This window comes from Hypanus sabinus, chromosome 6, assembly GCF_030144855.1.
Source record: "Hypanus sabinus isolate sHypSab1 chromosome 6, sHypSab1.hap1, whole genome shotgun sequence".
Classification (NCBI taxonomy): domain Eukaryota; kingdom Metazoa; phylum Chordata; class Chondrichthyes; order Myliobatiformes; family Dasyatidae; genus Hypanus; species Hypanus sabinus.
The window spans coordinates 126732912-126755107 of record NC_082711.1 but is presented as its reverse complement, the minus strand read 5'-3'; the positions used below and the strand labels follow the sequence as shown (position 1 = coordinate 126755107).

Sequence of the window (22196 nt, the reverse complement as noted above, 5' to 3'; positions counted from 1 at the left end):
CGTGGTAGGAGGATTTACTTCTTTCCAGTTTTGTAATATAGACCTTCTGGCCATTAAAGTAACAAAGGCAATCATTCGTCTGATTGGAGGGGAAAACTGATTACCATCCTCATTTGGTATACCAAAAATTGCAGTAATAAAATGAGGTTGTAAATCGATATTCCAAATTGAGGAAATGGTAACAAATATGTCCTTCCAATAGTTATGTAAAGTGGGACATGACCAAAACATGTGGGTCAATGAAGCCACTTCTGAATGACATCTGTCACATTGAGGGTTAATATGAGAATAGAATCGAGCAAGCTTATCTTTAGACATATAAGCTCTATGTACAATTTTAAATTGTATTAAAATTGTTTAGCACATATAGAAGAGGAATTAACCATTTGTAAAATTTTTTCCCATTTATCTGTTGATATATTGTATCGAAGTTCTTTTTCCCATTCTTGTTTAATTCTATCTGATATTTCTGGTTGTATCTTCATAATCATGTTATAAATAAAAGCTACTAATCCCTTCTGACAAGGATTAAAGGTAAAAATCAAATCTGAGAAATCCATTGAAGTTGAATTGGGAAAAGATGGTAGAACTTTATGTAAGAAATTTCTGATTTGTAAGTATCTGAAAAAATTAGATTTAGGCAATTTAAATTTGTTGGAAAGTTGGTCAAAATACCTCAAAGTACCTTCAAAAAAAAAGATCACGAAAACATTTTATACCTTTCCTTTTCCATATGCTAAAAGCTTGATCTGTCAATGAAGGTTTGAAAAAAAAAATTAAGTAAAATAGGGCTATCAAGAACAAAGTTTTTCAGAGTAAAAAACTTACGAAATTGAAACCAAATTCGTAGTGTATGTTTGATAACAGGATTAGATATCTGTTTATTGAATTTAACTAAATCAGCAGGAAGAAAAGAACCAAGAACGGAGAATAGAGAATGTCCCTTTACCTCATTACATTCCAAATTTACCCACTGTGGACACAATGGTGAGTCCAAATCTAATTTCCAATACGTTAGGTTACGAATATTATTCGCCCAATAGTAAAATCTAAAGTTAGGTAAAGCTAAACCACCATCTTTTTTAGATTTTTGTAATTGCCTTTTACTTAACCTGGGGTTTTTATTTTGCCACACAAATGAGGAAATTTTTGGATCAATGTTGTCAAAAAAAGATTTAGGAATAAAAATTGGTAAGGCTTGAAATAAATATAAAAATTTCGGTAAAATCATCATTTTAACAGCATTAATCCGACCAACTAATGATAGGAATAAGGGAGACCATCTTGTAGTAAATTGTTGAATTTGATGAAGCATAGGTAAAAAATTCAGTCTAAATAAATCTTTATATTTCTTGGTGATTTTTATACCTAAATAGATAAAGTTATCAGTAACAACTTTAAATGGTATCCTGTCATTCAATAAGGTTTGCGCGTTTAAGGGGAATAATTCACTCTTATCTAAGTTTAGTTTATAACCAGAAAAACTACCAAATTGAGCCAACAAGGATAAAATAGCGGGAATAGACCTGTCAGGATCAGAAATATATAACAGCAAGTCATCAGCATAAAGTGATAATTTGTATAACTTCTCATTACGGGTAATACCAAAAATATTAGGAGATTCACGAATAGCAACGGCTAAAGGTTCTAATGCAATATTAAATAATGAAGGACTTAAAGGACAACCTTGTCTCGTACCAGGAGATAATTGAAAAAAAGAGGATCTATAATTATTTGTAAGAACAGAAGCAACAGGTTTATAATATATTAATTTAATCCATGATATAAAATTAGGACTAAAATTAAAATTTCTCAATGCATTAAATAAGTATGTCCATTCAACTCTATCAAAAGCTTTTTCAGCATCTAATGAGATAACACATTCTGGGGTTGTGGGTGATGAAGTATAAATTATATTAATCAATTTTCTAACATTAAAAAAGGAATACCGATTCCTAATAAAACCAGTTTGATCTTCTGAAATAATCTGTGATAGTATCTTTTCTGATCTAATGGCTAAAATTTTTGTAAGAATCTTAGAATCTACATTTAATAATGATATAGGGCGATAAGATGCACATAAAGTAGGATCTTTATCTTTTTTAAGAATTAGAGAGATAGTAGCTTCATAAAAAGATTGAGGTAATCTCTTCTTAACAAACGCATCATTAAAGATTTCACATAACCAAGGAGAAAGCAAAGAAGAAAAAGGTTTAAAAAATTCTACAATATAACCATCAGGGCCAGGAGCTTTCCCTGAATTCATTGATGAGATAGCCTCTCTTATTTCGGCCATAGAGATTGGAACATCAAGCAAGCTACGATCTTCATCTATCAGTTTCGGAATATTCAAATTGTTAAAAAAATTATCCCAAATTCTGATTGATATAAAGATTTATAAAAATCTTGAAAAGTGTTATTGATTTCTTTATGATCAGTAGTTAAATTACCGTCTTGTTTACGAATTTTAAAAATTTGTCGCTTAGTCGAAATAGCTTTTAATTGATTAGCTAACAATTTACCAGTTCGATCACTATGAATATAAAATTGAGCCCTGGTCTTAATTAATTGATTCTCAATTGAAGAAGATAATAATAAGCTATGTTCCATTTGAAGCTCAACTCTCTTCTTATAAAGTTCTTTGGTAGGAGTAACGGAATAAATCTTATCAATTTCTTTAATTTTATCTACCAATAAAGCTATATCTAAATATCTTTGTTTTCTTTTACCAACGGAATATGAGATAATTTGTCCACGGATAAAAGCCTTGAAGGAGTCCCAAAGTATCAATCTCTTCGGTATAGTTTGTTGAAAAAAATAAGTCAGTTTGTTGTTTTATGAAGGTAATAAATTCTGGATCTTGAAGCAAAGTAGCGTTGAGTCTCCAAGATCTAGTATTAATGGAAGAGTCCGAGATCTTGATAGATAACTTCAAAGGTGCATGATCCGAAATGGCAATAGAATCATATTTACAATCAGTAACATCTGTTAATAAATGATGATCAATAAGGAAATAATCAATTCTAGAATAACTATGATATACATGTGAAAAAAATGAAAATTCTTTATCTTTAGGGTTCAAAAACCGCCATATTTCAGTAATTCCTGAATCGACCATAAAAGAATTAATAAGTAAGGCTGATCTATTCGGAAGAGTTCGAATAGGTTTAGATCTATCCATCGAAGGATTCAAACAACAATTAAAATCTCCACCCATTATCAACATATATTCATTTAGATTAGGAAGGGAAGTAAATAAACGTTTAAAAAATTCAGGGCAGTCAAAGTTTGGAGCATAAATATTAACTAGAAGCACTTTTCGATTAAAAAGTGAGCCAGTTATCAACTAAAATCTGGCCTGTGGAACAGAAATAATTTCATGATGTGTAAACGAAATTGAGGGGTCTATAAAAATAGACACACCCCTAATTTTGGCGGTACAATTCGAATGAAATTGTTGACCCTTCCAGAACCTCAAAAAGCGTTGATTATCCTCCCTCCTAATATGGGTCTCCTGTGCAAAAATAATATTAGCGTTCAATCTATGGAATACTTTAAATATTTTTTTACATTTAATCGGATGATTTAAACCATTAGTATTCCAAGAGATAAAGTTAATAGATTTATCCATCATGCCAATATTAGTTGTGTGTATCATAAAAGGTTAAAAAGACACATAACCCATAATTCAGGAAGAAGGAAAATTGATTCAGGAGCAACCGGAGAACATGACACCTCAACAATATTAATAATTTAAAGTCGGCCCATAAACTAAAAGCAAAAAAATAAAAAGCAAAAGTGTGAAAAAAGATCCCTACCCCCTCCCCTCACTCTTCGAAAGAAAGCCAAGCGGCAGGCGCATAATCTAATACTAACATTACCCCCATTTCAAGATGGCAACTCCATAAAAAGATTTAAAAAAACTATGTAACACCCAGATTAAAATATAGGGTTGCAAAAAGAAAATATATATCAGTCAGAATGAAAAAACTAATATAATGAACATTATATATAACTAAGTATGAACATTAAAATTTGAAAGTGTAATATACCTTTAAAAAAATTCCATGTTCAAATACAAGAAAGATGACGTTTCAAAAGCAAAGACTTATGGGAAGAAGAAACGACATTTTGAAAAAGCCATATTACAAAATATAAATGTAAGTTCAGCAATCTATTAAAAAAATTAATAAAAAAGAGTTATCAAAATAGATTTAATAGACACTACAATATATATAAAAAAAGACTAAAAAATTCAAAACATTCATCCCATTTCTAAGTACAGGCAGACAAATAAACGCTTACAGAAAGCAAAGTCTTATGGGAAGAAGAAACGACATTTTGAAAAAAAAGTAAATCATTATTACAAAATAAAAACGTGTATATCCGAAACAGAAAAAAGAATTAAAAAAAGGATATTATAAGAATTAAAAGAGCATCTATAAACAATGATAATAGTAGTAACAAAAAAGAACCAGACCCGTAGATCAGGATAAGAAGTTGTAACCCAGCTTCATAGGTTAAAACTTAAAATGAGATGGCATCCTCTCTCTGAAAAATCCTCAATATAACACATTGTTCAAGTTGCACTAGAAGATCGATATTCTTCAACAAATTTCTTTGCTTCTTCCGGAGTGTTGAAAAATTGTTGACTGTTGTCGTTCAGCGTAATTGTAAGCTTCGCTGGATACATTAAAGCTTGTTTAAGTCCAATCGAGTGAATCTCTGCCATCACTGGTTTAAAAGCGATTCTCGCTCTCATTACTTTGTATGAATAATCTTCAACAATTCAAAATGTGTTGGTATTGTAAGAGATCATACCTTTTTTACGAGCTAATCAAATTAAAAGCTCTTTCTCCCGAGGATAATGAAGGCGAACAATCACCGCTCGTGGTTTACCAGACACCGCCGAAAATCTCGCAACTCTGTGAGCGCGGTCGATAACAGGTTTATTATGCAAACCTTCATCACCGAAAATTTCCCACAATAATTTAGAGAAAAATTCAGTTAAATCACCGGACTCAACTTTTTCGGGAAATCCGATGATACGCAAATTCTGTCTGCGAGATCGGTTTTCGAGATCAGTAATTTTAAACTTATACTGATCCATAATTTTAGCAGTTGACTCAATCTTCTTCTCCAGCGCTTCAATTGTACGTACTTTTTCACAAATTGATTTTTCAAGAGTCGTGATCTTATCTTCATGCCGCCGAATATCTGATGCCTGCGATTGAAGCTTAGTTTCAAGAGATCTATCAGCTTCTTCAAGTTCAGATATTTTCATGGTAAGCTTATTTTCCAAACTTGTCAGTCTACTTCCCAATTTACTTTCTAATCTGCCTTCCAAACCCGCAAGTTTAGCGTCCAGAAGATTAGAAATTATGTCGACGGGAAAAGGATCCTTAGACAATTTCTTGCTTGTAGCCATTTTAAGTTTGACAAGATTAGAACAAATATTGTTTTAGGAAAAAAAAAGTTAATCAGAAGTAGCAACTCATATGATTAAATTCGAAAAGATTTGATTAAAGGGTGATTATAGTTGAAAAAATGAAGAGCGCCTAAAAGGCAGATGTTTACGTCGCCATCTTGAAACTCCACCCCCTAATTTCCTTCTTAAGCTCCTTCCTAGTAGCCTTACAATCTTCTAGATCTCTAACACTACCTAGCTCTCTGAACTTTTTGTAAGATTTTCTTTTCTTGACTAGATTTTTTACAGCCTTTGTACTCACGCTTTCTGTACTCTACCATAACTTCCCTGTCTCATTAATATAGTATTAATGGGAAGACTCTTGGCAGTGTAGAGGATCAGCGGGATCTTGGGGTTCGAGTCCATAGGACTCTCAAAGCAGCTGAGCAGGTTGACTCTGGTTAAGAAGGTGTATGGGGTATTGCCCTTCATCAATAGTGGAATTGAACTTAGGAGCCGAGAGGTAATGTTACAGTTATATAGGACCTTCGTCAGACCCCTCTTGGAGTACTGTGCTCAGTTCTAGTCATAGGCCCTATTCTTTCACTTCTTATCCTCTTGCTCTTCACATACTTGTATTATTTGCCACCAGCAAGTAGTCTCAGACCTTCACCAGTGACATCTTAAACTATTCTTAAAACAAATTTCAAACCATCTTAAATCACAGCCATGTCTAAAACACAAAACCTTTCCAAAACACCGGTATGATTCCGATAAGCTAAAAGGCATACCAAAGATATAGATGAACAAATGTTTCTCGCAGAAATTGAAGCTGGAGGATTTTAGTTCAGCCTGTTTCTTCCATAGGTTCTTGATGTTTCTTATCCCATTCCTACTGAGCCTAAACTCATTCCTAATGTACCGTTTTTCTCCCAGTTGGGTGACTTTACACGCACATTTTAGCTTCCCACGTACCCTTTTAAAACAGTCTAAAAGCATCTTGGAGATTTGGATCTCAGCTTTCCACCATTAATGCTGTGAAGCTAACTTCTTTGAGTAGGAAAATTTCCAACATTAATAGATCAGTTATTGATTATGCTATATGATATTATCCATTCGGTCTGTAACCTTCCAAGAATCAAGTAACATAGAGTCAGCTTGCCTGTTTTGAAGAAAGCCAAATTAAGTATCCCGTTGTCTTATAATACACATCAGTGTAGTAATAAAGCAGGTGACTTTCTCCAGATGTAGCTTGTTTGCAAGGCAAAGCTGTGTTTTAACTTGAAGCTGATACTGCTGTCCATTCACATTTTAAGAACTGAAGTCCTACTCGCATTTATGACCAGAAGCTAAACAAATTGTTACTGTTTGTTATCTTCCAAGTCGTGGTACATATTGGTATCAATGAGATAGGTAGAAAAAGAGAGGTGGTCTTAAATCATACAGGGAGTTAGGAAGGAAGCTGAGAAGCAGGACCTCAAGGGTAGTAATCTTGAGATAGCTGCCTATGCTACGTGACAGTGAGGATTGGAATAGAATGAGGTGGCGGATAAATGCGTAGCTGAAGATTTGGAGCAAAGGACAGGGATTCAGATTTCTGGGTCATTAGGATCTCTTCTGGTGCATGTGTGACCTGTACAATAGGAACTGGTTGCACTTGAATTTGGGGAGGGATTGGGGAACCAATATCATTGCTGGCTGCTATGCTAGAGCTGTTGTTAGTGGTTTAAACTAATATGGCAGTGGGTTGGGAACCAGCATGGTAGAGCTGAGGATGAGCCAGCAGTTTTTCAAGTAGATGATGTAATATGTAATAATGGGCAAGCTAATGATTGGATACAACTGTAGAGAGAGCCAAGAGTTAAGTTGTACCACAGAAGCAAAATTAAGAAGGGAAAAGAATGCAAGACTGATAACTGTATTTTAATGTGCATAACATTGTGGTGCGATTAGAGTTTAGTTGGTATGGTGTTGTGGGCAGCACTGAGTCGTGGCTGAAAGAAAGTCATAGTTGGGAGTTTAACATCAGATGATATACTTTGTACCGAAAGGGCAGGCAGGAAGTGTGCACAGGCAGTGTTCTGGCTCTCTTGCTAAGAGATGGAATTACATTTTTAGAATGAGGTGACGTAGAGTCAGAGAATGTCGAATCTTTGTGGGTGGAGTTAAGAAAATGCAAGGGTAAAAAATCATTATGGGAATCATATATAGGCCTCCAAATAGTAGCCAGGATGTGGGGTTGAGATTGCAACGGGAGCTGGAAAGAGCATGTAATAAGGTAATGTCACAATTGTAATGGGGGGGGGGGTGGTTTCAATATGCAAGGGGATTTGGAAAATCAGGTTTGTGTTGGATTGCAAGAGAGGAGATTTATTGAATACCTATGAGATGGCTTTTTAGAGCAGCTTGTGTTTGAGCCTACTCTGGGAAAGGCTATCTTAGATTGAGTGTTGTGAAGTAACCCAGATTTTATTAGTCAGCTTAAGGTAAAGCAACCCTGAGGAGGCTTCTGGCTGCATTTTAGTCCCACCCTGTTTATATATGGTCATCCAGTAAGGAAGGGGGCATGGAGGGATGAGGATGTCCTAGTCAACTTGCTCCTGGGGCTGGCGAAATCCGCCATCCGTGGGTCTTGGAAACGGGTGGCGGGAGGATCTCCCCGGGCAGACTGCCTGGCAATGTTTAGGGGGTATGTTCGTGCCCGGGTAACTATTGAAAAAGAACACGCGCAGTCCACAGCGGCCTTGGAGGAGTTTCGAGACCGTTGGGCTCTGCGGGGTGTAAATGCCATCGTGGATAGGGATGGCAACATTCTGGTGTAATGTCTATTGTCTATTTGTAGTGCAGTAATTGTGTTTGCCACTGTTTTGTATATATTGTATAGCACTGATATTTGTAATAAAGGATTTTGTAAATTTAAAAAAAAAGAGGAGGTGGTGATTGTAATATGATTGAATTCATACTGCAATTTGAAAGGGAGAAGCAGAACTATTGCAGTAGAATAAAGGGAATCACAGAGGCATGAGAGAGGAGCTTGTCCAGGTGGATTGGATGAGGATACCGGCAGGGATGATGCCAGAGCAGAGATGGCTGAAGTTTCTGGGAATAATTCACAAGGCGCAGGATAGATATGTCCCACACTAGAAGTAGTTCTGAAATGGCAGGGGTAGGTAACTGTGACTGGCAAGGGAAGTTAAAGACTGCATAAAGCACAGTAAAGGGCATATAAAAACATAGAAAACCTACAGCAGAATACAGGCCCTTTGGCCCACAAAACTGTGCCGAATTACCTAGTGTTACCCATAGCCCTCTATTTTTCTAAGCTCCATGTACCTGTCCAGGAGTCTCTTAAAATACCCTATCGTATCCGCCTCTACCACTGTTGCCGGAAGCCCATTCCACGCACTCACCACTCTGCATAAAAAAACCTACCCCTGACATCTCCTCTGTACCTACTTCCAAGCACCTTGAAACTGTGCCGTGTCATGCTAACCATTTCAGCCCTGGGAAAAAGCCTCTGACTGTCCACACGATCAATGCCTCTTGTCATCTTATACACCTCTATCAGGTCACCTCTCATCTTCTGGCGCTCCAAGGAAAAAAGGACAAATTCACTCAACCTATCCTCATAGGACATGCTCCCCAATCCAGGCAACATCCTTGTAAATTTCCTCTGCACCCTTTCTAGGGTTTCCACATCCTCCCTGTAGTGAGGTGACCAGAACTGAGCACAGTACTCCAAGTGGAGCCTGACCAGGGTCCTATATAGCTGCAACATTACCTCTCGGCCCCTAAATTCAAGTCCATGATTGATGAAGGCCAATACACCATACGCCATCTTAATCACAGAGTCAACCTGCTCAGCTGCTTTGAGTGTCCTATGTACCTGGACCGCAAGATCCCTCTGATCCTCCTACTGCCAAGAGTCTTGCCAGTAATACTATATTCTGTTATTATATTTGACCTACCAAAATGAACCACCTCACACTTACCTGGGTTAAACTCCATCTGCCACTTCTCAGTCCAGTTTTGCATCCTATCAATGTCCTGTTGTAACCTTTGACAGCCCTCCACACTATCCACAACACCCTCAACCTTTGTGTTATCAGCAAATTTACTAACCCATCCCTCCACTTCCTCATCCAGGTCATTTATAAAAATCACGACAAATTGGGGTCCCATATAGCAGAAGTAAGTGGGAAATTGGATGATTGGGATGTTTTTAAAATCCAATAAAAGGCAACTAAAAAAGCTATAAGAAGGCAAAAGATGAAATATGAGGGCAAACTAGCTGACAATGTAAAGCAGGATACTAAAAGTTTTTTTTCAATTATATGAAGAATAAAAGGGAGGTGAGAGTTGTTATTGGACCACTGGAAAATGATGAATTGGTAGTAAAGAAATGGCAGATGAAATTACTAAGTGCTTTGTTCAGTCTTTACTGTGGAACACATCTGATGTATGCCAGATGTCTGAGTGTCAGGGAGCAGAAGTAAGTGCCATTGTTATTACAAAGGAAACAGTGCTAGGCAAACTCAAAGGTCTTAAGGTGAATGAGTCACCTAGACCTGATGGACTGCATCCCACTCTTTAAGAAGGGAGGAAGACAAAAGAATAGCAATTATAGGCCAGTTAGCCTAACCTCAGTGGTTGAGAAAGTGTTGGAGTTCATTATTAAAGATGAGGTTTCAGGATGCATGGAGACTAATGATAAAGTAAGTCAACATCAGCATGGGTTCTGTGAAGGGAAATCTTGCCTGACAAATCTGTTAAAATTCTTTGAGGAAATAACAAGTAGGGTGGACAAAGGAGTGCTAGTGGATGTCATTTACTAAGATTTTCATAAAGCATTTGATAAGGTGCAACATGAGGCTGCTTAACAAGATAAAATCCTATGGTGTTACAGGAAGTGTACTGGCATGGATAGAAGAATGGCTGACAGGCAGGAGACAGCGAGTGGAAATACACAGGGCCTTTCCTGGTTGATGCCTGTGACTAGTGGTGCTCCTCAGGGGTCAGTATTGGGAATGCTACTTTTCACATTGTTTGTCAGTGATTTAGATAATAGAATTAATGGCTCTGCAGTGAAGTTTGCAGATATACAAAGATAAGGTGGAAGAGTAGGTAGTGCTGAGGAAGCAATGCAATTGCAGCAGGGCATAGACAAAGTGGAAGAATGAGCAATAAAGTGGCAGACAGTGTTGGGGAATGTATAATCATACATTTTGTTAAAAGCAATAAAAGTGCAGACTATTATCTAAATGGGGAGAAAAATTCAAATATTGGAGTTACAAAGGGACTTAGAACTACTCAAGTGAGACCCCCCCAGAAGGTTAATCCACAGGTTGAGTCTGTGGTAAAGAAGGCAAATGCAATGTTGGCATTTATTTCAAGGGGACTGAGAAGAAAAACGAGATAACGCTGAACTTTTATCAGTCAACAGTTTTGGGCCCCTTATCTCAGAAAGGATATACTTCCATTGGAAAGAGTCCAGCAAAGGTTCACGAGGATGATTCCAGGAATGTATGGATTGACATGTGAGGAGCATTTGACAGCTTTGGGCTGAAAGGATTAGATAAGGTGGATGTGGAGAGGATATTTCCTCTGGTGGGGCTATCCAGATCTAAAGGGTATAGCCTCAAAATTGGGAGTGGGAGGACCTTTTAGAGCAGAAGTAAGGAGGAATTTTTTAAGCCAAAGGGTGGTGAATCTGTGAAATGCTGTGCCACAAACTGTAGTGGAGGCTAAGTCCTTGAGTATATTCAAAGCAGAAGTTGATTGATTTCTGATTGGTCAGGGCATCAAGGGATATGGTGAGAGGGCAGGTGTATGGGGTTGAATGGGATTTGGGATCAGCCATGATGAAATGGTGGAGCAGACTTGATGGGTTGAATGGACCTGATTCTGCTCCTATCTCTTATGGTCTAAGTCAGTGGTCCCCAACCACTGTGCTACCAGGCGACGAGGAAACGATATGATTTGGCGGTATGAAGCTGCAGTGTAGCTGACTCATATCGCTTCATATCAACGAATCATATCGTTTCCTGGCGGCCCAGTAGCACGTGCTTTGCGGCCCGGTGGTCTAAGTGGCAAATGCTGTGTTTAGAAAGCGAGGTTAGAAAACAACCAAAGAGTGAATATCCATTACAAAAGATCCTTTAAATTTTCACAGCTACTTTTAATTTGGTGATATCTTTAACTAATTTGCCAGTTCAATTTTGCTAGCAGGTTACTGCTTGAATGTATTTGTGATTGATTTCATTTATTTTTAAAGTATTGTCCTTCGACCTATTCTGTTTTCATTCACCCTGAATGCAAGATTCAGTCAAATGGTGATTGGCTGATACCTAGGCAGGACATGTGGAGAGAGAAAGCAGTTAATGTTTCAGGTGAATAATCATCACATCACATTTTGCACACACTGCATGGTGTTACAGAACATTTCCTTGCTTTGATGGTATTTGATTTTGTAGGTTGAAGTCAGTATTTAGGTAAACCTCCCAGACACGTCTCCTGATTGCGTACTTACTACAATGCAACTACCTTTTTGACGTGTGTCCCTCCGGTGGGAATTATGATCGTCTGATTTGGGGTGTTGCCTTGAACGTAATTATTCACGGAATGTGACTTCATCTGGCTTTTGCTCAACTAATCTTTGATATAGCTCTTCCAATTTGCACTTTCATCTGAGCTTTGTCTGGTTTGATGCTATTTGGTTTCTCTGCTTTAATGTTATCTCAGTCATTAATAGAGCTATTTTGGAAGACAGTGATATGTAAATGCTTTGCTCTGAGCCATGCAAGCTAGCTTGGATTTCAACAGCAGGATTTTATTCATAAAGCTTGTTAATGCCCTGAGTTGTAAATGCATGGTGGAAGGTTGAGAAATCTACTCAGTCTTGGAAGATGATCTTGTGCAGCTCTCAGCCACTTCATTTGGCCATGGTTCAGATTGGGCAGTTGGCTGACTGACAATTAGTAGTAAAGATAATTACAGAGTTGTAGCTGTTTGTCAGTGAAAGTTCATGTTCCGTGGTGCTGATGGAGCAGTGCCTAATATTTCTTGTAATCTTTTGAAGACTGCAATGACTTTGTGCTAATCCCACCAATCACTGATATCCAGTGCTATGATGGATTAAGTGTCATTTTGGATGACGCTTACATTTCCTCAACATTGGATGGCTTAGAGTCATGGAGCATTACAGCAGAGGTGCAGGCCCTTTGGGCCAACTGGTCCATGTTGACCACGGTGCCCAACCTGCTAGTTGTCTTGAATCCTGCATTCACCACAATTTCCTCTAAGTAGTATCTAAGTAGTATAATAGTGTCACTCCAGGTGACTGACTGGCAGGCACTCTGTGAGCCACATGGAGAGGACATTGATGGGCTCACAGAGTGCATCACTGGTTACATCAACTTCTGTGTGGACTGCAATGTTCCGGCAAGAGCTGTCCTTTGTTAATCAAATAACAAGCCATGGGTAACAAAGGACATTAAGGACACTCTGAATGCTAAAAAGAAAGCGTTTAGAGATGGAAATAGGGAGGAGCTGAGGACAATACAGAGGGACCTGAAAGCCAAGAAAAGGGAGGCTAAAGACAGGTATAGGAGGAAGCTTGAGTGGAAACACCAGCAGAACAGTATGAGAGAGGTCTGGAGTAGGATGAGGACCATCACTGGGTTCCGGCAAACTAGCAACAGAGGAGCTAAAGGCAATGTGGACAGGGCCAACGAACTTAACCTGTTCTTCAACAGATTTGACACTGTGGCCCCTGCCCATCCCCCACATGGTTCATCTGATGTTGGCCCCCAACCAACACATACTCCACTCTCCCCTCCTACCCCTCCTCGCAGCCCCCACCCTGCTCTCGTGACTACACCCCTCCCCCACCTGAAACCACCACGGTGGGCTGAACAGGTGAGAAGACAGCTGAAACGTCTCCACCCAAGCAAGGCTGCAGGCCCAGATGGTGTCATCCCTAGGGTGCTCAAAGCCTGTGCCCCCCAGCTATGTGGAGTACTTCACCATGTCTTCAACCTGAGCCTGAGTCTCCAGAGGGTTCCTGTGCTGTGGAAGACGTCCTGCCTTGTCCCTGTACAGAAGGTGCTGCGCCCCAGTGGCTCCAATGACCGGTGGCATTGACCTCCCACATCATAAAGACCCTGGAGAGACTTGTTCTGGAGCAGCTCTGGCCTATGGTTAGGCCATACTTAGACTCCCTCCAGTTCGCCTAGCAGCCCCGACTAGGAGTTGAGGATGTCATCATCTACCTGCTGAACCGTGACTACGCCCACCTGGACAAGCCAGCGAGCACTGTGAGGGTCATGTTTTTTGACTTCTCCAGTGCGCTCAACACCATCCACCCTGCTCTGCTAGGTGAGAAGCTGACAGTGATGCAGGTGGATGCTTCCCTGGTGTCATGGATTATTGATTACCTGACTGGCAGACCACAGTACGTGCGCTTGCAACACTGTGTGACAGACAGAGTGGTCAGCAGCACTGGGGCTCCACAGGGGACTGTCCTGTCTCCCTTTCTCTTCACCATCTACACCTCGGACTTCAACTACTGCACAGAGTCTTGCCATCTTCAGAAGTTTTCTGATGACACTGCCATAGTTGGATGCATCAGCAAGGGAGATGAGGCTGAGTACAGGGCTACGGTGGGAAACTTTGTCACATGGTGTGAGCAGAATCATCTGCAGCTTAATGTGAAAAAGACTAAGGAGCTGGTGGTGGACCTGAGGAGGGCTAAGGCACCGGTGACCCCTGTTTCCATCCAAGGGGTCAGTGTGGACATGGTGGAGGATTACAAATACCTGGGGATACGAATTTACAATAAACTGGACTGGTCAAAGAACGCTGAGGCTGTCTACAAGAAGGGTCAGAGCCGTCTCTATTTCCTGAGGAGACTGAAGTCCTTTAACATCTGCCGGACGATGCTGAGGATGTTCTACGAGTCTGTGGTGGCCAGTGCTATCATGTTTGCTGTTGTATGCTAGGGTAGCAGGCTGAGTGTAGCAGACACCAACAGAATCAACAAGCTCATTTGTAAGGCCAGTGATGTTTTGGGGGTGGAACTGGACTCTCTGACGGTGGTGTCTGAAAAGAGGATGCTGTCCAAGTTGCATGCCATCTTGGACAATGACTCCCATCCACTCCATAATGTACTGGTTAGGCACAGGAGTACATTCAGCCAGAGACTCATTCCACCGAGATGCAACACTGAGCATCATAGGAAGTCATTCCTGCCTGTGGCCATCAAACTTTACAACTCCTCCCTCGGAGTGTCAGACACCCTGAGCCAATAGGCTGGTCCTGGACTTATTTCCACTTGGCATGATTAACATTATTATTTAATTATTTATGGTTTTATATTGCTATGTTTCTACACTATTCTTGGTGCGACTGTAACAAAACCTAGTTTCCCTCAGGATCAATAAAGTATGTCTGTCTGTCTGTCTGTCTGTTTAGGAAGCACTTAATAGGTACATCCAGGTGAGGACCTGGATGTACCTAATGATACTATTATATCTGCCTCAGTCTCTTCTTGTAGCAGCTTGTTCCATATTCTCACCTTGCTCTGGGTGGAAAAAGTTGCCCCACAGTTCCTTCGTAAATTTGCCACCCACCCCACCCTAAATACATGGCCCTTGATTTTGGACTTCTGTACCCTTAATTTCATACATTTCTGTAAAGACACCCCTCATTCTCCCAAGTTCTCTGGCCATTGTTTCCCTGCATTTCTTGCCCTCTAGTCCGGGCAACATCCTCATAAATCTTTTCAGTTCTACTTTCCAGTTTCACCTCATGTTTTTACAGCAAGGTAACCCAAACTGTACTCCACATGCAGCCTCACCCACGATTTATGCAACTGCATCATTATGTCCCAATTCCAGTTCTCAGTGCCCTGACTGATGAAGGCCAATAGGCAAAATACTTTTTCTCACAATCTTGTTTATTTCTGACACTGCATTCAATGAACTGCGTACTTGACCTAGGTCTCTGTTTCATTATATTACCTAGTCCACTACCGTTCATAGTGTAAGTTTGGCTTTTGGCTCTTTCAGCTCTACAGCTTGCAAAATCTGCTTTTAACTGTGCTTAGTTCCTGTCCATGATATATTAGTGGCATGCATCACCACCATGAAGGTATACATAAGCTGCAGTCTGTTGAAAACCCTGCTGCACAGCTGATGTTATTCCTGCAGGATCCTTGATTTTGCCCACATGCTTTCTGGCAGACTTGCTTAAAATATTATATTTTAACTACTCATCTACTACCCAATGACAAGTCTCGGCCCGAAACATCAACTGTTTGCTCTTTTCCATAGATGCTGCCTGGCCTGCTTAGATCCTCCAGCTTTTTGTGTGTGTTGCTATGCTGTCCTAATAAGTCCTTACCTTAATCCTGTAGAACACTGCAAGGAGTTGGCACTGACTCGATTTGTCCATTGAGTTCAAAATATCGGAACTGAAGCCATCTAATTTTTAAATCAGAGAATTTTGTGGAATGTGGGTAGGTTGACGCAAGTCTACAATAGTGCCATCTTTAAGCAATCAATGATCAAAGATCAAGTTAAGTGAAATGTGGTTCCTGTTGATGGTTTGTGCATATTTCCTTTCTTTCCCTCATGAATGATTGATCGCTTCGATACTGCACCATGTTGATCTGTAAAGTAAACTCATTTGTCAATAAGTATTATGCTTATTGTATAGTTGATGTACCTGACATAATCTAATACCTGTTGTGAAAGGTGAATGTGAGGCATATAGCAATTAACTATGTGAGGATGTCATGGTGCGCATTAATTTGACACAAAGTCTGAATGATAGAAATTGTCTGAAAGTGGGAGCTGGGAATGTTGTACATTGAGGGTTATTGGATGCTAGTGGTGTGATATACCATTTGAAATTGCATCCCCAATTTATGAATGTATTTGAGACTATTGGGACACCTTGCAATATGTCATCCACTTCCTTGTGGCTTGATTTCTTTAAATTTTTTCTCCTCCCCTACTGCATCTGCCCAAAACCAAAGCACTGCTCCCTCTGACTTTCCTACCCCTTCATTCACTGTTCGCATTTGTCCACCATCCCTTCTTTATTTCATTCCATTTCCCTCCTTCCTTTCTTATCAAATTCTTTTCATTTGTCGCCTTTTTGCCTCCAAGCTTCTTTCATTCTTCCTCCAGCTGACAATCCAACCTTCCCTCCCACCTGGACCCACTTACCACTATCCAACCCTTGTCCCAACCCTTACCCCTCTTGATACTGGCTATATACCCTCTTCTCTTTCTGTTCAGTAAAGGGTGTTGACCAGAAACACCAATCATTCATTTTCTTCCACAGAGGTTGCCTGAACCACGAGTTATGCCAAATGAGTAATTAATCACCTAACTAAATTAATCCCTTTTCCCTACATTATGACCATGGCCCTCCATTCTCTATACATTCATGTGCATATCTAAATGCTTTAACTACCATGCCTGGCCACACAGTCCAGGAACCTACCATTCTCACCTTAAATCTATGCCCTTAAATATTTTGATCCTGGGAAAAAGACCATAAGACTTAAGAGCAGAATTAGGCCATCTGACCCATTGAGTGTGCTGCACCATTCAGTCATGGCTGATATTTTTTTTCCTCCTCCTCAACCCCAGTTACCGGCCTTCTCCCCATAACCTTTGATGCCATGTCCAATCAAGAACTTATCAATCTCTGCCTTAAGTACACGTAACGACCTGGCCTCCACAGCTTTATGTGGCAGAAAATTCCACAATTTCCCCACCCTTTGACTAAAGAAATTTTTCTGCATCTCTATTTTGAAAGGGCACCCCTCTTATCCTGAGGCTGTGCCCTCTTCTCCTAGGATCTCCCACCAAAGGAAACATCCTTTCCACAACTACTCTCTCTGGGCCTTTCAACATTTGAAAGGTTTCAATGAGATCTCCCCCCACCACCCCATCCTTCTGCATTCCAGCTAGTATAGACCCAGAGCCATCAAATGTTCTTCATATGATAACCATTTCATTCCTGGAATCATCCTTGTGAACATCCTATGGACCCTCTCCAATGCCAGCTTATCTTTTCAAAGATGTCCCAAAACAGTTCACAATACTCGAGGTGCCTTATAAAGCCTCGGCATCACATGTTTGCTGTTGTATTCTAGACCTCTTGAAATGAATGCTAAAATCAATGTCTCTTATAATCTTTAACCATTTATCAAGTATAAACTTTCTGGTAAAAGATCTTCTGTGCTGGAGTTGCTTTTATTTTGATCCAGATTACAACATTTGCAACCTCTTGTGTCTCTTGAGTTCTATATTGATAAGCTGTAGTTAACAATTCCAAGTCTCTTCAGGGGGTTTGTTTGTATTTTGGCCTGATTGTCCCTGGTTAGAGCACAACTTTGTGTGTGGTGCTTCAAGGCATCCATTGAGCTTCTTAAGCCATCCTCAGTGTTTTCTCAGTTAGAATACCAACTACACATATACATGATGATCTTTGGAAAATAAGCTGGAATTAAGTATTCCTTTCTGGTTTTACACTGTCTTCTCTACTGAAGGTATTGGTTCATGCTGAGGGAAACAGCCCCCAACAACTCATTTACCTCAGGTTGCACAATATCTGTATGCATTATAAAGTTGCCATGCTTTCATCTTTGGAAAATACATCTGCAGTCTAATTGCACATTGTGATCCCCGTTCTCATTTTTAGGAATTCTATTAATATGGAAAGGGAGATTTGTCTTTTAAAAAACAAATCAGATTTTTCTGTAGTGCTTGTAGTGGTTTGAGTGTGATCCCACAACTAATTAGTGTTTGGCAGGTGACCAAAGCTGGCATCACAGGATAAGCATCTGTTGACTGTTCTCTTTCCTAAATGTTACTGGGGTCAGTTCGTTTCACAAATTGCTTTTTGTCTGGTGTCATTTTTATTTTTTAGTTTCAGGTGTGGGTAATTAAATTTGACCAATTTTGGTTTGACAAGGAGATCAGAAATATGGTAAATAAGATTCCTAGCAACAATGTTATAATTGAATGGGGGAACTGCTCTGTTGTTAAATGTGTCACAATCATAAAAAAGGCCAGGCGATATTTATGGAGAGGGGAAAATAAGGTGGGTGAGCTTTATCAATACTGGGATGTGCTCATAAGAGATGTAAAGCTTCAGAGCAAATAATGACAAAGAAAAACAAAGAAGAAAGTAATAACAAAGAGAAAAGCTCTGAAGGGAGAAGTGTGGGAGAAAGGATGAATACATACAATGGATTTGGAGAGCAGAACTTGTATACGAGAAGTTGTAATACCTGAAATTTAGGATTTGGTTTTAATGCACTGTTGCCAAGATTGTTTTGATATATGTATGATGTATAATGTATGATATAAGTGTTTATTTTCTTTTGTAATAAGAATTTACCACTCGTGTTTCAGATTGATGCACTAAGTAAAAGAAGCAAAGAAGCAGAGGCAGCCTTTCTGAATGTTTACAAAAGATTAATTGATGTTCCAGGTAAGTTTTCAGAACATAGTGATGTGTGACCTTGCCTATGTATTTCGTGCCACTTCCTTAGGTTTAGAAATGGCTTGTTTATATCCTCAGAAGTAAACCAACCATTAGATTTGCCCAGATAATCTAAGCCATTATTCCACTGGCCAAAGATACCAAGATGAAGCAATATGCCATTCACTCCATTATAATTAACTCTAGCTCAGATGACCATAGAGATTAAAATGACACTGTATGTGCAAAAGCAGTATGATTGGAGCATTTGATTTTGCACAACTTGTACTGGCCCTTTGTGTTGTAATTGTGTGCATAATAAAAGAGAATCTTATTTCGTCCTAATAGCTTGAAAGCTCAAGTAAAAATTTTGGACATATGTGTGATGTTTATAAACTGCATAGTGATCTCATCATTCTTTTAAAATGAACCATGAACACATTACAAAAACTGTAAAATGTGTACTTTGAGATTATAAATGTCATTCTTTTGGGGTGTAAGCGAGAGAGAGGGAGTTAATGTTTCAGGTTGATGAAAACTCACTAAAGTTGAATGGTCATCAACGTGCAAGGGAGAGGTCTAAAGTTGAAGGAACTGCCTTTTCACTGAAATATTGGAACATAATCTTCCTCCTGCCAATGCTTATGCTAGGAAATACTGGGTTGTCCCCACACAAGTCCTGCTTTCCAGTACTGATACTGGCTCCCACTGCATGACTACACCCAGGACAGACCTGACTAAACTGGTGGTCAAATATCAGCCAGCTTGGTGCAACAGAAGATCTAATCCATAGAACTGAGACTCAGTCCGCTACCACAAGAATATTAGATGGTCAGGAAACAGGAGGCATCTGGGATCAAGCAAATACCTTGAGTATAATTTAACTTTAGTAGACAAGGTAAAATAAAGAATCATAAGAGATTCTTTATGTGCAGAAGGGTAAGCAGGGAGAGAATATGTCCCCTTAGGGATCAGTGTGGTCATCTATGTGAGGAGCTGCAGGAGGTTTTGTGGTCTTAGAGGAGTACTTTTCATCATGGAAAAGGTCATGGACTCCAGGGAATTCAAGAAGGAGAATAGTTATGTCTCGAAACATATAATCAGTACAAAAGAGATGGTGCTGAGAGTGTTAAAGTTCATAAAGTTGGATAAATCCACAGGGTTATTGGAAACTAGGGAAGAAATTGCTGGGGAACATAGAACAACACAGCATAGGAGCAAGTCCTTTGGCAGATGTTTGTACTAAGAAGCCAATTTAATCTGCCTATCTGTCTGTATATAATCTGTATAACACAATTTTCTATCTGTTCATATTTCCATATAAATGTCTCTTAAGCTATGAATTTTTTTTTTAACCATCATTACCCTTTATTTAAGAAGGGCTGTAAAGACAAGGCAGGGAACTAAAGGCTAGTGAGATTAATGTCATTGGGGCGAAAGTTACTGGAGGGATTCTGATAGGGAAAATCTACCATTCCAGAATGTAGTGATTCTTAATCATTATTAATGTCTCCTCAATCACTTGAGCTATCTCTTTCAGAACCTTGGGGTGTAGTCCATCTAGGTGACAAGCCATTGAGTATATAAAGCAAAGGCTGATAGTTCTTGATTAGAAAGGGTATAAAAGGGAGAGAAGGCAGAAGAATGGGGTTCGGAGGAATAATAAATCAGTCATGATTGGATGGCAGAAAAGATTAATGGCATAACTCTGCTCCTAAGTCTTATCATTTTATGGACTGGTATGCCTTCAGATCTTTCAGCTTCCCAAGAACCTACTGCTTAGTAACAGCAACTGCACTCACTTGTTCCCTCTGACACTCCTGAATTTCTGACATTAATGTTGAGGTTTTTCACAGTGAAGGTAGATGCAGAGTGTGTAGTTTGTCAGTCTTCACCCTCCCCTCCACTACTACCTCTCTAGCATCATTTTCCAGTGGTCCAATATCCACTCACCTCTGTTTTAATTGTTATATATTAGAACAGAAATTAGTATGTTCTTTTATATTATCCGCTAACTTACCATCACATTTCATCTTATATCTCCTCATTGATCTTTAGTTGTTTTTTTGGTTTTTGAAGCTTCCCAGTCCTCTACCTTTCCACTAATTTTGGCTATATTGTGTGTCCTCTCTTTTGCATTTATGTTGTCTTTGTCATCTATAGGTGCCTCATTCTCCATTTAGAATGCTGTTATTTGATTAACTGTTTAAAATCCAGTCATTGATGATCAGTGAGGCAGCCAGGTTAATTTTGTATTAATTTAATTGTGTTAACCCCAAAACACTCACCAGAACATCGGAAAAAATAACTAGTTAGGCCACACACGGAGTACTGTGTCCAGTCCTGGCCGCCTCACTATAGGAAGGATGTGGAAGCATTAGAAAGGGTACAGAGAAGATTTACCAGCATGCTGCCTGGTTTAGAGAGTATGGATTATGATCAGAGATTAAGGGAGCTAGGGCTTTACTCTTCGGAGTGGAGGAGGATGAGAGGAGACATGATAGAGGTGTACAAGATAAATAGACAGAGTGGACAGCCAGCGCCTCTTCCCCAGGGCACCACTGCTCAATACAAGAGGACATGGCTTTAAGGGAAGGGGAGGGAAGTTCAAGGGGATATTAGAGGAAGGTTTTTTACTCAGAGAGTCGTTGGTGCGTGGAATGCACTGCCTGAGCCAGTGGTAGAGGCAGATACACTAGTGAAGTTTAAGAGACTACTAGACAGGTATATGGAGGAATTTAAGGTGGGGGGGTTATATGGGAGGCAGGGTTTGAGGGTCGGCACAACACTGTGGGCCGAAGGGCCAGTAATGTGCTGTACTATTCTATGTTCTATTAAAATATGATACAGTGGATGAATTGGATTTAGATACACAGAAGTATTTATTACAGAATCATCACAAAAAACGCTGGTTGAACGCAGCAGGTCAGGCAGTACTGGTCGCCAACCCGTCGATCTCTGAGACTTTCCCTGTAGATCCCGAAAAAAAAAAGAAAAATAAATACACAAATTCTGTTGAGAGATTGCTTCTGGGTTGCGGGGTTTTAGTTCTGTTCTTTCTGCCCAGTGTGCATGCGTGTAGCTCCCCCGCACTACACAGTGTACTTCAGTGGTCCCCAACCACCGGGCTACGAGGAAACAGTACGAGTCAGCTGCACCTTTCCTCATTCCCTGTCACGGCCAGTGTTGAACCTACATGAGGTCATTACGTACGCAAAGTCGTTACCCACGCGAGGCCATCAGTTGCCTAAACATATTGATACCCTCGTGCCAGGGATTACTGGTT

At 39.7% G+C, this 22196-nt stretch overlaps 1 protein-coding gene across 8 annotated transcripts in view; it reads left to right on the top strand.

The window, feature by feature from the left end:
* LOC132395815 (protein CASP-like) overlaps positions 1-22196 on the top strand; it is a 739549-nt gene that overhangs the window by 169251 nt on the left and 548102 nt on the right. For all 8 annotated transcript variants that reach the window (XR_009512755.1, XM_059972899.1, XM_059972897.1 and 5 more), the window contains exon 4: positions 18841-18919. Coding sequence is in view for 7 of the 8 variants with exons in the window: in XM_059972899.1 (XP_059828882.1) it covers positions 18841-18919 (79 nt within the window). In the remaining variant the exon portion in view is untranslated. The remainder of the gene's footprint in view (positions 1-18840; positions 18920-22196) is intronic.